General features: G+C 32.3%; 1 protein-coding gene across 4 annotated transcripts; it reads left to right on the top strand.

The window, feature by feature from the left end:
* The first annotated feature begins 254 nt into the window (after positions 1–254).
* Positions 255–13,728, top strand: LOC132703429 (D-glucuronyl C5-epimerase). 4 transcript variants are annotated; one of them, XR_009619076.1, is made up of 8 exons: positions 255–454; positions 515–1,366; positions 4,779–4,939; positions 4,989–5,152; positions 5,206–5,486; positions 6,857–6,886; positions 7,481–7,799; positions 7,876–13,728. XR_009619076.1 is itself a non-coding variant. In XM_060672679.1 (7 exons), exons 1-7 carry the CDS (start codon positions 395–397, stop codon positions 7,736–7,738), a joined length of 1,806 nt encoding a protein of 601 aa, XP_060528662.1. In that variant the 5' UTR covers positions 255–394; the 3' UTR covers positions 7,739–13,728. The 4 variants fall into 4 exon arrangements, 3 of the variants coding, with proteins under 3 accessions (XP_060528662.1, XP_060528663.1, XP_060528664.1); XM_060672679.1 differs by having other exon boundaries at positions 7,481–13,728; XM_060672680.1 differs by lacking the exon at positions 6,857–6,886 and having other exon boundaries at positions 7,481–13,728.
* Positions 13,729–13,821: the final 93 nt, after the last annotated feature.

The following is a 13,821-nucleotide window of genomic DNA, read 5'->3' as shown; positions in this document are numbered from 1 at the left end:
ACTAAAAGCAAACTATGCCTTATGCAGAATGCACTAAGTAAAGACAAAGATTAAATTTATAAAATAACGTTCCTAAAATACATGTTATACGTTAGAAGCATAGGACTAAAAAAAAATCATAGAACATGAATAGGAGCTAAATAAGGTTATGGGAATCGATCAATAAATAGTGGTGATGACAGCCGTGCTAGAAAATATAGTGTCTTGGCATCGAATGATCCTGCCAAATGCCCACGAGAAGGGAAGAAGAAGAAAACATGCGACAAACTTCAAAGTAGACAGAAAAAGGAGTAGCAATGTTTATTTTAAAAATATAAACAAAAATAAGCTTCAAAATGAACATGGGACTATCAATTTTTTTTTCAAAATAGTGCGCGAAAAATGTAATATTCTAATGAGTAATTTAAAAGTACCGGCTGGCTCTCAATCAGGCCATCGAATAATTTATCGCAAGGTAGGATAATTTTTTTTTTCCCGGTTCTTTGTCACATGCTTCCCACTGATGTACTTTTAGGGCCCCCCGATATTTTTCTTAATGATGCGTTTCAATATCAAAATAGCGTTGGTATTCATGGTTTCTATTTCGCTTATTACTATGATTGTGCTTTATTCGGTTTGCAATGAGACAAGTTTGAATTCCCAATCAGTGTCTAGCTTGAATGGAAAAGATTTTCGACTGCTAAACAGTGAGGATATAGATTGTGATATAAACGGGGAGTACGTGATAAACTGTAGGAAGGAAGCAGATGAAATATATGTCCCGTTTACCTTTTTGCATTCATATTTCGAAGTGTATGGCAAACTCGCCGTATACGAAGGTACAGAGAAATTCGAGTGGTCCCACAGTTATAGCAGAGTATACCATCCAAAATCCAAGTATGATTCTAGAGGCATTTTTATGTACTTTGAGAATTATAATGTGGAAGTTAGAGACAGGGTAAAATGCATAAGTGGCATTGAGGCTGTGCCCGTGTCCACTCAGTGGGAGAGCCAAGGGTATTACTACCCTACGCAAATTGCTCAATTCGGACTGTCTCACTACAGTAAAAATCTCACCGAACCAGATCCGAGGCGAAAAGTTATAGAAGATGGTAATTCTCATCTCGCAAATTGGATGGTCCCCCCATTTGCAAATTTAAAACGGACATGGGATAAAAGTGCAAACAAAAATGTACTGCAATTTAGGACCAGTGAAGATTACAGAGGAGGCATAGAGTTGCGAATGGACCATGTTTTGGATCTGGTTTTGAGCTTGAATGTCTTATTACAAGGAAACAGTAGTTTCACTGTTGTATTGCAAAATCGAGAAACTAAAGAAGAGTACCGTCTGCACTATATTGTGTCAGATATTTTGATAGCCACTCAAGTAAGTTGGTTCTTATATGGATGTTATAGTTTATTTGTAAAATATCATAAGCACTTTTACACTTCAAAAGAGAAAAATAGATATTTTTGAAAGCATTACTACAACTAATTAATTAATTAACTATTGCAAATACAAAAATTAAATTTTGAAGATGTTTTTTAATAAACTGTTAATATATACATGACAATAATACACAAAATTAAATTAAAACACATCATAGGTAAAATTTTGATTTGAAATACTGCTGATATGGGAAACAGGCATTCAATATGTTATAGTCTTTAACATTTTTCTTATATAGACTGAACTTAAGACCGTAACTGGAATTCCATTGTTACATATGAATACCCAAAAAATTGGATTCAATTTCTGGATTTCTCAGTTTGGCTGAAATCTAGCACTAAGTTATTGTTATTCCTTATTTGGTAGTTGTGAAAATCTTCATGAGTTTTGTAGAGGTCTGTATTTTGTTTAAAAGGCAATAGACATTGCATAATGTACTTAATCAATATTTTTAATTTGTTCATACAGCTTCTCTGGATATCCTAGGATAACATTAAATGCAAATAAATCATACTGATCACAGTTAGAGAGATGGTAGTCAAGTAAAGGCCTTTGTAAGGTGTATCAACATAATTATCCTTTATTAATTTAGTAATTTGATTATTTAAAATGCTTTCATATTCCAGCAAAGCCTGTACCCTTGAAGACAAATATATCCTTCCCAGTTTTAAAAATCTTGAGACATGAGTTAGTTGGTATTGATTCCATTGGAGTCCTTGTTACTATTGTTTTTTAGCTCTCATATAGCCTTGTCAACAGCACTAAAGCTTTCAGGTTTGAAGTTAAGAGTTGGAATATTATTTAGTGTCTTTTGTATGGATGGGAACTGGCAAGTTTCTTCATTATATTTCCTATCAAAATTTAAATTATATTGTTTGATAATTAGTCTCCACAATACTGAGGATTGTTGGATTTGTTTATAAGGTTTGATTCTTTAAATGGTTTTTATTCTACTTCTTGAAAGAAGGTGGCGGGGAGGTTTCCAAACATTTTCGGAAATAAGTGTCAATAATTTCAGAATTGATGAACGCATCTTCTCAAACTTGGAGTTGCTGAAAAGGTCATTAACACGGCCAGTAGAGAGTGTTTTGCGACATCACTGCAAATAAAATTTATTTTCTCAAAAGATTTAAATGGGACTATATCACTTTTATTATAATAAAAGATAGACAAATAAGGGTCTAACATGCTGGTAAAAGCGCATTTCTATATCTCGTTCATAGCCTGGCCTAGAAATAATGTCGCCATCTTTTTTATGATATTTTATACATTATATTTAAAATTTCAAAAATTATTAATAGTCAATCCCATATGATTGAAATGTGCAAATTTTTTATAGACGAATAGAGATAATTTTTCAAAGAAACTTCTACGGGCTACTGTAATACTTTTTATAAAACTTCTGGATTCCTCCTGCGTCGGTTTTTGCTGATTCGGATTAGCTAACGTTTCGCCAATCATCCTGTTGACTTCTTCAGAGCTTGACTGAAACTGGCTCGCATTTTACTCTGTATCTGCTTTTATATTGTTTGACGGGGGCGGAGCTAAATGAGCGCATAAACACCGTCTCGGATGACTGATTTCCATACTGACAGGTAGACACCTAAGTCGCAGTTAAGATTGTTAGGTTGCTTAGAGATTTCTATAGACTCTCGGATTTTTCATTGGTAGAAGAATTGATTACATGCGAGAATTTTAGTCTTATCGAATAAAATTTTGTGTCCGGTTTCGTTATTATGTTCGGCAACTGCTGATGAGTGTATTTGTCTTAGTCCTTAGGCTCTTCCATGTTCTTTGAGTCTAGTTGATATTTTTCGTCTGGTCTCTCCAATGTGTTCTTTGTCGCGTATGCGTGGAATGCTGTAAATTTATCAAGCAATGGTGGAAAAGGCATTTTTAACAACTAGGTTCACCAAAATACATTATATACGTCTCCAATATTAATTTGATTGACATTTAAGTATTTCCATTATATTTGGTTTTCTAAAGCACATTTGGATTTTTAAAATTTCGAGAATAAATTATTAAGTTGAATCTTTAAACTCGGTTTCTACAAAAAGTTTTTTTGTTAAGCATAGTTACGGTGTAAAGTTTAAAAAAATTATCTTTTTTGTTTAATGCTTTTTATTCTCTTCAAGGAAAGTGGTGGAAGGGGTTCATATTTTCAAAGAGGCTTAACGCATCTTAATAAGCTTGGAGTCTTTAAAAAGAGCTTTTCCTAGGGTATTAATCGTGCTGTGCGTGACGCGATTGTGGTTGTTTGCCATGATACCTGGCGGATTGTTCTTGACATATTCGCAAAACACATTCCTTGCCGAGATACAGAAAGCAGCATTAAACAAATAAGATTTGATTTTGTCTCAGCGTAAAAATAGTACGCACTTTTACTCTGGTTAACACTAGATAATAATTGCGCCCCTGGTGACCACCTCAGAAATTTCTAATACCACTCCTTTTCCTAATACCGTCGCCCTTACGGGGACATCAGGTATATTATGCCAAAATAACAAAAATTAGGATTTAATAATAGTAGGTATACCTATAATATTCTCAGAGTTTTTATTTCTTTTATTGAGATTATAGGTTATGAAAAAAATGTTGAAATCCGGCTTTTGCTAGCGTGTTAGACACTTATCCTTATTTTTATTTTACTATTTTATTTTTGTGGTGGGGCAGAACGCTCTCTAGCGGTGATATAAGTAATTTAAATCGATCAGCTGCAGGCAGCAATGATAACCTAAAAGGAACAACAACTCCCAAGTTTTATAAAATGAGTTTAGCGATTCAGTAATTATTGACATTTATTTCTGAAAATGTTTGAACACCTCCACCCCTTTCCTTTAAGAAGTAGAGCAAAAACTATTCTATGAAAAATAATCGAATTTATCCTAGCTTTACAAGGGTGTCTATTTTAGCTATCTGCAGTATCAGTTTATTTCTCAGAAAATGGGATTTAAAATTCAAGAATGCTATTACGCTCTCTTGCAGCCTTTTTATAAATTTAAAAATATTTCCCAGCATTTTCTCTTGGCCGTTTTATTTATAACTATTTCCACTTTACGGCAATAAGTTTTTGAGATAGGCTGAGTGTCCCTCTTAATTCGCCACCTGATACATTAAAATAATCAGACAAAGTAATATATTTTTAAATCTCTATCTTTTCCATTTTTTTTTTGACAAATGTTGCAAAATATATCTAAATTCCTATCTTGAGTGTATTATGCAGTGATATTAAGTTTTTACTCCTTGGGACTTCACCGACCTGCAAAATGCAGAAACCAACCTATAGTTCCTAATTATAACCGTATCTAGTCCTGCATAAGTTTCTTCAATTAAGCAACATTTTTAGGGTTTAAACATTTATCATGGAATAGGTAGTACACCAAAATGGAAGCGGCTCACTAGGGATCTCGTAGTGGATTTACAGAAGGGGCTGGGTTATGTGAGCAAAGATAAATCTAAACCAAAGTTCCCGAGATCCAAATTCAAAGTCGTTAATATAATCTTGAGGTTATTGATGCTATTTGATATTACAAAATACTTAAAAAATCGCTTTTAGGGGTTCAGGTGCGCTCAATAATTTAACCTTTTCATCTTCCGAGCATATACAACAGTTCTATGACTCAGCAGAATGGTTCGTCAACTATCAGGACCTGGATACAGGAGGGTGGCCCATACCGGTAAAAAGAAAGCTGGCTTCCGGATTTGAAGTGCTTCAACCAGGCATGTGCGAAGATAAGGAAGCGAGACAAAAATTATGGTCTCACATTTTGTAGGGTGGTACTCAGCAATGGGTCAAGGTCACGCGTTGTCTGTTCTTTCGAGAGCCTACTACCATTCGGGTGGGGACCAAAGGTACCTAAATGCAGCTATAAACGGTTTGAAACCATTCCGGGTTCCTAGTTCAGAGGGCGGCGTGTTGGCCACCTTTCTCAACAAGTTCCATTGGTATGAGGAATACCCCACCAAGCCGGCGTCTTTTGTGCTCAATGGGTTTATTTATTCTCTGCTTGGGCTTTATGACTTATTGAAGATTGCGCCCATTCTGGAAGCTCAGGTAAAGGTCATTTCTTGTAATCTGGGAGTGGTTCTTTGAGTTCAAAAAATATAAAGCTCCGAATTTTTCTATTCCATAAGACGTTGACAGCAATGTTGTATTTAAATTAGTAATTGTTAGGGTTAAAAAAAATTACCATTAGGCTTTCCCATTAAAAGTCCTTACCAGATAATTGTATTTTCACCACTTGAGTTAAAAAAGTAGATAGAAATACGCAAAAAAGATTTGGTTTTGGTTAGTTACATGTTTTTTTTTAGATGCCTTATATTTTAACAATGTTAAATACAAAGAATATAATTTATTTTATTTTCCACACTTTAATGTGGCCAAGATGAATCCAAGAATTCCTATTAAATATTTAGTATAGATATTATTATCAGTATAGATATTATTTTATGAAATTTATTTTGTAGGTTTGGAGGAGGTGTTACAGATTTCTGTAACTATTTGTAATTACTATTGATGATCTCAATTTAAACTTATTTTATAGATCCTATATCGCGAAAATTGTAACAATAATTGTTGGATGTTCAGGTTAAATTCATGGCAAATTCAATGTTAATATGATAATCTAAAAATTATTAGCATAAAAAAAACGAAAAGAATAGCTAAGACCTTTGGCTAGTGCTCAAGATCCATGTTTAACTAGCATTAGGTACTAAGTTGGCTATTGATATTAATATATCCACAGTCCTTTTTCTGAACGCGTTTAGACTTCTGAAACTCTGAAAGATAATCTTACAAATGGAGTTCTTCATAATCAAATGTTTTCTGCAGGGATGTTCTTACACAACTTATGTTGAAATTTATCCTTGCAAGAATTACGCATATGTATATTTGCTCTCTTTTCAAGAAAGTTCTCTTAATAAACTAATTGAGTAAATTAAAAATACAAAGTTTCCTATCCTAATATTCGTTAATAACGACATTTAAAATTGGTCAATGTGCAATGATTTAAAAAAGATGATAGTGTCACGATTTGTGAAAGATTTTTTAATTAAAAACGTTTTTATTTTTAATTTGTATGTCTTTAATTAAAGTGGTGTTTTGTTGAAGGGGGTGTACGTCTGAGGCCACTTCTATTTCTAATCTTTATTGATGACATTAAAGAAGGTCTGTTGAATATATCAGACAAGCTCTCATCAATTGCATGTGACGACTCTTGTAACAAATTATGATATTCAGTTGGGTGATTCCACATCTGATTGTTCAACGATGATGCAGTCTTTCAGTGATGAGAATGACCTACATTTATATTTGACTACAACAGAGTCGGGTTTTTTCTCTTATAGACAAAGGAAGAGGGGCCTTTTTTTATAACAGATTGGCGTTCTATTTGGCAGAGTAAAGCCGTAAAATTCTTGTTGCAGAAACTAGGAAATTCTGTAAATAGATTAGAGGTAAGAGGTTATGTTATCCTTTTATTAACCACATGTTAGCTCCACACTATCATATTGAGCGACAGTATGCGTATTAGGGATATAATGATTGCCTCAAAAAAACAATCATAAGAACAATAACATTTAAAAAAAGTATCTTTTCCTGTTCTTATTCAGCGAGCTAAATATACATACTGTGTGTATAATAATTTGCGAGTGCCACAGCATAGGTTGAGTCGAACCATGGGAAGCTGCTATGTAATACCTATTAAAATTTATAATCATTTGCCAGACTCTATTAGTTGTATTACCAATGAAAGCAAATTTAAAAACTCAATAAGAAATTATTATTGAGTAAAACAATATACTCCTTGAAGGATTTTTTTGAGATAAACCGTTAAAATGGGTGAATGATTACTGAGGGAGTTAAAGAAATTTTATATTTTGTTTATATGTCTTTTTTGACTAAACATATGTACATTTTTTGGGTGCCAATATTGCTGTGAATTTGATTTAATGAATAAAATAAATAAATTAGTTTAGTGGGGTGTACATGTTTCTTTAAAATTGTATAAAATTTATGAAATGGCAGCATGTACCTTTTTCTTGCTTCAGGAAGCGGAATTTCTTTATTCAGAAGGCATAGAGACATTGAAGCACATGATCAGCCTGTTCGATATGGGCAGCGTGACGTCATACGACTTGCGGCACTTCACGTTGAGCATCGCTCCTAACTTGGCCCGATGGGACTACCATGCCACCCACGTAAACCAATTGCTTCTGCTCGCCACTATCGAAACCGATCCGATTTTCAATCAAACCGCGGAGAGATGGTTGGGGTACATGAATGGGAAAAGGGCTGATCACAACTGAGGCCAGATTGTTCCAGAAGTAAAACAAGCGCTCTATCAAGGGAAGTGTATGGTAATGCAAGGTAAAAATGTTGATTGAGTCACTTTCTCACCAGCAATGATTTTATCATTGTAAAGTGCTAACCTGAAAATTTGTAGGTTAAGGGTCGGAGTGAGGAAGTTTCGATTGTCGCTGGTCTGCTATTTTCTACTTTTCTTTTCGCAGTTTTGCGCACGGAAGGTTTTTCTTTCTTTATAGATTGATCGGTTGATTTTATTTGGAAGAACCTCGCGTATAAATATTGTTTAAGTCACAATGTGGACCTGAATAGAATTAATTTTTAACTTTGGAACATAATGATGATGAACTGACATAATGTCAAATATTTAACATAATTTTTAAATGGCAAGGGGTGGGGGCATATAATACTCTTTTGAGAAGTAATTTAATTCGCTATATAGCATTGTTTTTATCAAACAATACCAATATATCGAAACCCAAAAAAAACTTAATATGCCCGTTTATTTTAATTTAAACATAAAATAAAATAAATTTGTTTGCCTTGGCCCTTTTGGCAATAATTAAAAATTAACCTGTAGGTTGGCTAGGTGGTATTTATCTAAAAGGTGGGAGATGTGATCCAATCGAGTGGCCAGCCCATTCACCAGACAGCACTCTTTTGTTTTTTTTAATGGGGCTAGCTAATAGCAAAAATGTATAAAACAAAATATTTGTTAGATACCTGTATTATGGCCCAGAGACAGACATTAATACAGATTATTTACTGAAAATAGATGAGATGATCTATCATACTTCTCGTTGAATACGTTTGAGGTTATGCAAAATTTTGACGTTTGGTTAGTTTAAAAACTCTGTCACTTAGCTCAGCTGATTTTTTGAACTCTTTTATATCTAGTGAATACTAAAAAAACGGTCTCCACACTTAATTAGTCAATAATTTCAGTGGTAACCTGGATAACTTGAAAATTCAGGGTATTTCAAAAAGGTCAAAGAAAGTCATGTACTTTTCACATAAAAAAATTTGTAGTTTTATATAAATTATTGTGACACTAATTGTTGGTATTGAGGAGTGTTTGGGCCAGTTACGGAAGGCTATAAGAAGATGGCATAACATGAAGGGCGCTTTCTAATTGAGCTTCTTAAAGCTGGCATTAGAAGTGCGCGTGTTCTGAGCAAGTCTTGCAACATATAATCATTTATGACTTGACAACTTGAACTACAATAAAAGTAAGATAAGAAATTTTGATGCAACTTTATCTCCTTCTTTTAGCACTCCGTACGTATGGTGACACAAGTAGAGGAAGCTGTAACCGCTTCAAATATACTCTTTTAAGTTTAGAATTTTTGAATTCGCTTTTCAAACTGTTATCAAAATTTTCAGAAATTGTTTCCTATTTAGTGTTGCAATGTCGAATTATTTTACTTTTTTTAATTACTGAAATTTTTTAAAAATCCATGCATATAGGATTTTTTCAACGGGTGATCGGAAATGATGAACAAAAAATTAATTGCCGACTCTACTCCACGAATTCATATATGTATTTTTTAATATAAGTCAAATATAAGGGAAAAAAACTTTTTTTGTGAATTTTCCTTAATAACTTTCAAAATAATTTTGAAATATGCCTTTTATAGGTCCACATAATACTGTGCTAAAACTTTTGCGCAATTCTATTCAGTGCTCGTACAAAAACCGTGGCAAATCTTGTGGGCCACCTTGTAGGTTATAGTGCAGTTATATTTGAAGAAATCCGTAACGGTTTCGTTCAAATTAATATTTAAATAAATGAAAAGTGATATTAACAAAACCCATTTAACAGCGGGTCATAATTAACATTCCATATCGTTAAGTTTAAATTTTTGTTAAGAGGTAAAGTAGTATTTTTTGTTGTTAAATTATCGTTTCGTTGAATCGGTGGGGTTGTTTTTTTTATAGATTTTGGTCGTTGGGGTCTTCGATGTAGCTTATTTCGGATCGGTAAAAGACTGAAAAACGACCCGACACTTTCGTTTTAATTCGTCTGAAAATAACTTAACGCACGGACCAAGTACTTTGTCTTCTGATACGATTAGTTTCAAAAATATTGCCAACCTAATCGCTCGAATTTCGACCGACGGATAAACGAAAACGCTCGACAAAGTCACTTTAGTCTTTTTAATATAGAAACTATTGAAAGTCAATATTACATTTTTAGGTAGATTTAATTTAATAGCGACAAAACCGACCATACTGACATTAACGGCCATTTAATACGGAATACGATAAATTAATTGAAAATTTTCCGATGCTTTTCTGTAGGGGGCAGTGCGGTCGGTTTTTATAAGGTTCGCCAAGTTGACAGGACGCACGAAATTGATTTTTTCCTCCCAAATGTTTTTTTTTTGGTTTGGTGTGGGTAGAAGCCGTCAGTCAGGGTCAGCCTCTTAAGGCGGTCTTTTCTAGTGCAGCTATTTTTGTAATGTCGCCTTCTCAGTTCTTTAATGTAAAATGGCGTAACAGTCAAGAATTATTATTTAAAAAAATAACGAATACTTTCAATAAAAAAATGCACATTTTTAAGTAAAATGACCTTCATAATAAATGTATAGTGAGATTCTTGTACAGTATTTCCATTTTTCGTTGTTATTGCACAGGCCAACAGACATTTTAGTGCCTGTGATTTTTTAATTGTCTTTTTTAGATAGGCTAATGGGACTAACCAAAAATAACGGAGCCACATGCCCTAAAAGGAATAGACCTAAAAAATCAGTTGTTGGATTTCCGGCACTAATTTCGTAATTTCGTAAAACATACATAACATATAAGAAATTTAAAACACACTACATCTTAATGAGATGATGAAAGCCGAATCTTATGGCGTACTCAGTTTTTTTTTTTTGTATAAGATATAATTTTTAAGATACTAGCTAAATTTGAATCTTTTTAAAACACCCCGTATATTTTTTAGTGTTGGATTACGTTTTTTATTCAATTAAAAAATCTTAATATATTTTTTTAAATAAACATATTTTGATATTTTAGGAAATGTATTTGTTTTCTCTATTAATTTTTACTCTTGTTAATATGTTATTATTATTAGTGTTATTATTGTTATTCTTATCATTTTATTACGAAAAATAGTAAACCTAAGAAAATACGAATTTTTCTTTGAATATTTTCAAGAATTCAGCGGCGTACTCAGATTTTTGTGTTTTGAAATACAATCCAAAGGTGAAACACCATGTAAATATTTTTGATTCAGCTTTTTAGACGCTCTGGTTAAAGATACCCACATTTTCAGAGCATACTCTAATTTATTTTTTTGAAACAATTTATATAGTAAACATCGATAAAAGTTTAGTATTTTTTGTATTCTATAGTTTGTGTTTTTTGCTGATAAGGATAATAATAATAATCAGAATAATATGTTAAATGAAATAAAATTAGGGTATAGCGTAAAATGTTAAAATTATATGTTTATTTAAAATAATATATTTATGCAGTTATAGATCGTACAAAATCGTATACAGGGTGATCCGTTTTTTAAAGCATAGCCTTGGTTCGTATCTGAAAAAATATCTTTTACAAAAAATGTAAGTTGGTCACTGCAAGCTGTTTCTTTCCATTATATTTTACAACTCCACTTTGAGAGACGAACTACTACTGGAATTTTGAATTGTTTTGATTATACATATATCTATATTTTCTAAATAGGACGCCGCAGTATTCAATGGAATAATTTTTCAGTAAAAGTGTTTTATTTTTATTATTTGGTATAATTTGGAAAGGTGATGGATGAGCACCGTGTCCTCGATACTTGACGGATCGGTCATAGTATTCTTAGAAATAAATATATTTTACTAGAATTTTCACCGAATATTATACATATGTACATATTTTAATAAAGATAGTGTGAATATGTTAGTATTACGATGTTATAGAAAGAGAACGGTGCACCATGTTTAATAGAAACTATAAAAATCTCACAAAATTCGATTCAAGGGTATATTATACATATACAGGATAGCTAACTATTTCGGAATTCTTGTGTATTATCATAATAATTTATTTAATCGAGAAGTTTATACTTCAAATTTTTTTTCCAATGTGCCGCATCGGTGAAAATAGTTGCCATTATACAGGGTATCTCAACTCACAGAATCCGACTTCCTTATTTAACTCAGCGATATCATTTTTATTGCAATAAAAGATAGCCAAATAAAGGTCTAACACGCTAGTTAAAACCGCATTTTGAGAACTCATATCTAATATAATTAAAAGAAATACAGACAAAATAATGGCGTCATCTTTAGGAATGTTTTCATTATACTTACCATCATTAAATAATTCGTTCTGTTAGCAATATGTATATAAATTTACTGTTAAGACAAGTAATATGCGTTCCGATATGATTGAATATTGCGATACTATATGTTACATTAAACAGAAACAATAACACAGATAAAACACTAAGATTTTTGCGTTTTAATGCAGGATACTTCGTCGCGTAGATAGTTAGTTTTGCAATATTTAAGTGAATGTTTTCGCTTATGTAACTTTTTTCAATATTTATAAATCTTACATTTTGTGTGTTTGATCCGAAAGGCGTCCTTGTTTTAATAAACTAACCAACAAATACCATCTATAATAATATATAATATATAATGTTTGTATGCTGATATTTGTAATGAAGGTGTTGTCCATTTTAACGTTGAATAAAAAAGTAATGAAGTAATAAATGTGATATAGCGTTGTTGAAGTACTTTTAAAAACTTGTCGACTTATTAATCTTTATATTTATATACGACATATACTAAACTTAAGTAACCTGACAAAATTAAGGGCATTAAGGAAAAATGCAACTGCAAATTGCAAAGAATAGGGCAGGAAAACTGGATAATATTTTTCTTTCCTTTTGCACCGGTGTATAATATCCTAAAAAGACGCCTTTTCAACAACTTCAAGTTCGACTAAAAATGTTCGGACACCTCCAACCACTGACCCTTAAGAGGTGGAGCAAAAACTAATCTACGAAAGAGAATTAAATTTCTTCTAGTTATCTGTAATAATAGGATTATTTCTCAAAAATCGGGATTTAACAGGAAACATTTTTAAATTAATCGAGATTCTCTCTCTTTCTGTCCAAAAATGAAATAATATATAATAGCAACTATTTTAATTACATGCAGCACATCCGTTCAAAATTTATAGATAAAATAAAGTGAAGATTGTATAAAAGAATCCTGCGGTAGCGAGTCACCCTGTATATATAAATATTGTTTATTAGAGCTAGCTAAATACGAGACTTCAAGTGTCGTAGCTAATAATCGTAAGATATTTCTCAGCTCGAACTGCGAGCAGTCGAGTAAGCGGTCGATGCAATTTTAATCATTATAAGAGCTTACTAGTATGCCTAAACGAAGGTACCTTGCCATAGCGTCTTAGTCGTTATCACAAAGCGTGGGTGTGATTTGATATGTTCCTTTCTTCCATCTTCCTAAATAACAACCAGCTTTAACTTTGTACTTAGCGGTTTTTTTTTCGGTTTTTATATAACTTACATTTTTGTCAATTTAAATTAAGTTGTAGAATAGGGACATTTTTATTTTATTTTTTAATTAGCACGTTTTCTTTTAATTTATTGTACAAACGAATGTTTTCCTACACACCTGTTTTTTCCCGTCCATTTAAAGAGAACTTTAATAAAACGTTGTAAATAATCTAGGAAATATAATATACAATTTCGATTATATAATTTTCTTAAAACTAACGTATTTTGATTTGTAGATAATTACTAGTCGAAATCTGTTGTGAAAACAACAAAATCGTCGGAAACTTGGATATAAACTTTTGTAATAGAGACTCTTAATTGCCAAATCTTTTTTAATTTACGAGTAATAGACAATACTGTTACTGCTCGATTTGATTATTTCTTGAAGAAATTTGAAGTTACACGCTATTGTTTGAATATATTAAGTGACTGACAATAATGTTAGAAAAAATAAATGTTTTAACGTATGATTTTTATTCAAAGGACCTCCCCCCGCCCCAGCGTTCAATTTTTCTTAACCTGCTCTACTATCGGCGATTTTATAATTCAGTG

This window comes from Cylas formicarius, unplaced genomic scaffold (genome assembly GCF_029955315.1).
Source record: "Cylas formicarius isolate icCylForm1 unplaced genomic scaffold, icCylForm1.1 PGA_scaffold_6__28_contigs__length_40554024, whole genome shotgun sequence".
NCBI lineage: Eukaryota > Metazoa > Arthropoda > Insecta > Coleoptera > Brentidae > Cylas > Cylas formicarius.
This window is presented reverse-complemented; position numbering and strand designations above follow the sequence as displayed.

What these genes read in the sequence shown, in the direction of transcription:
- LOC132703429 (XM_060672679.1), top strand. Translation starts at nt 395, where the DNA reads ATGAGTAATTTAAAAGTACCGGCTGGCTCTCAATCAGGCCATCGAATA. An exon ending in ATTTGAAGTGCTTCAACCAG is followed by an intron (nt 5,153 to 5,205) that starts GCATGTGCGAAG and finishes CACATTTTGTAG; the next exon opens with GGTGGTACTCAGCAATGGGT. An exon ending in CGCCCATTCTGGAAGCTCAG is followed by an intron (nt 5,487 to 6,856) that starts GTAAAGGTCATT and finishes TTCTTGTTGCAG; the next exon opens with AAACTAGGAAATTCTGTAAA.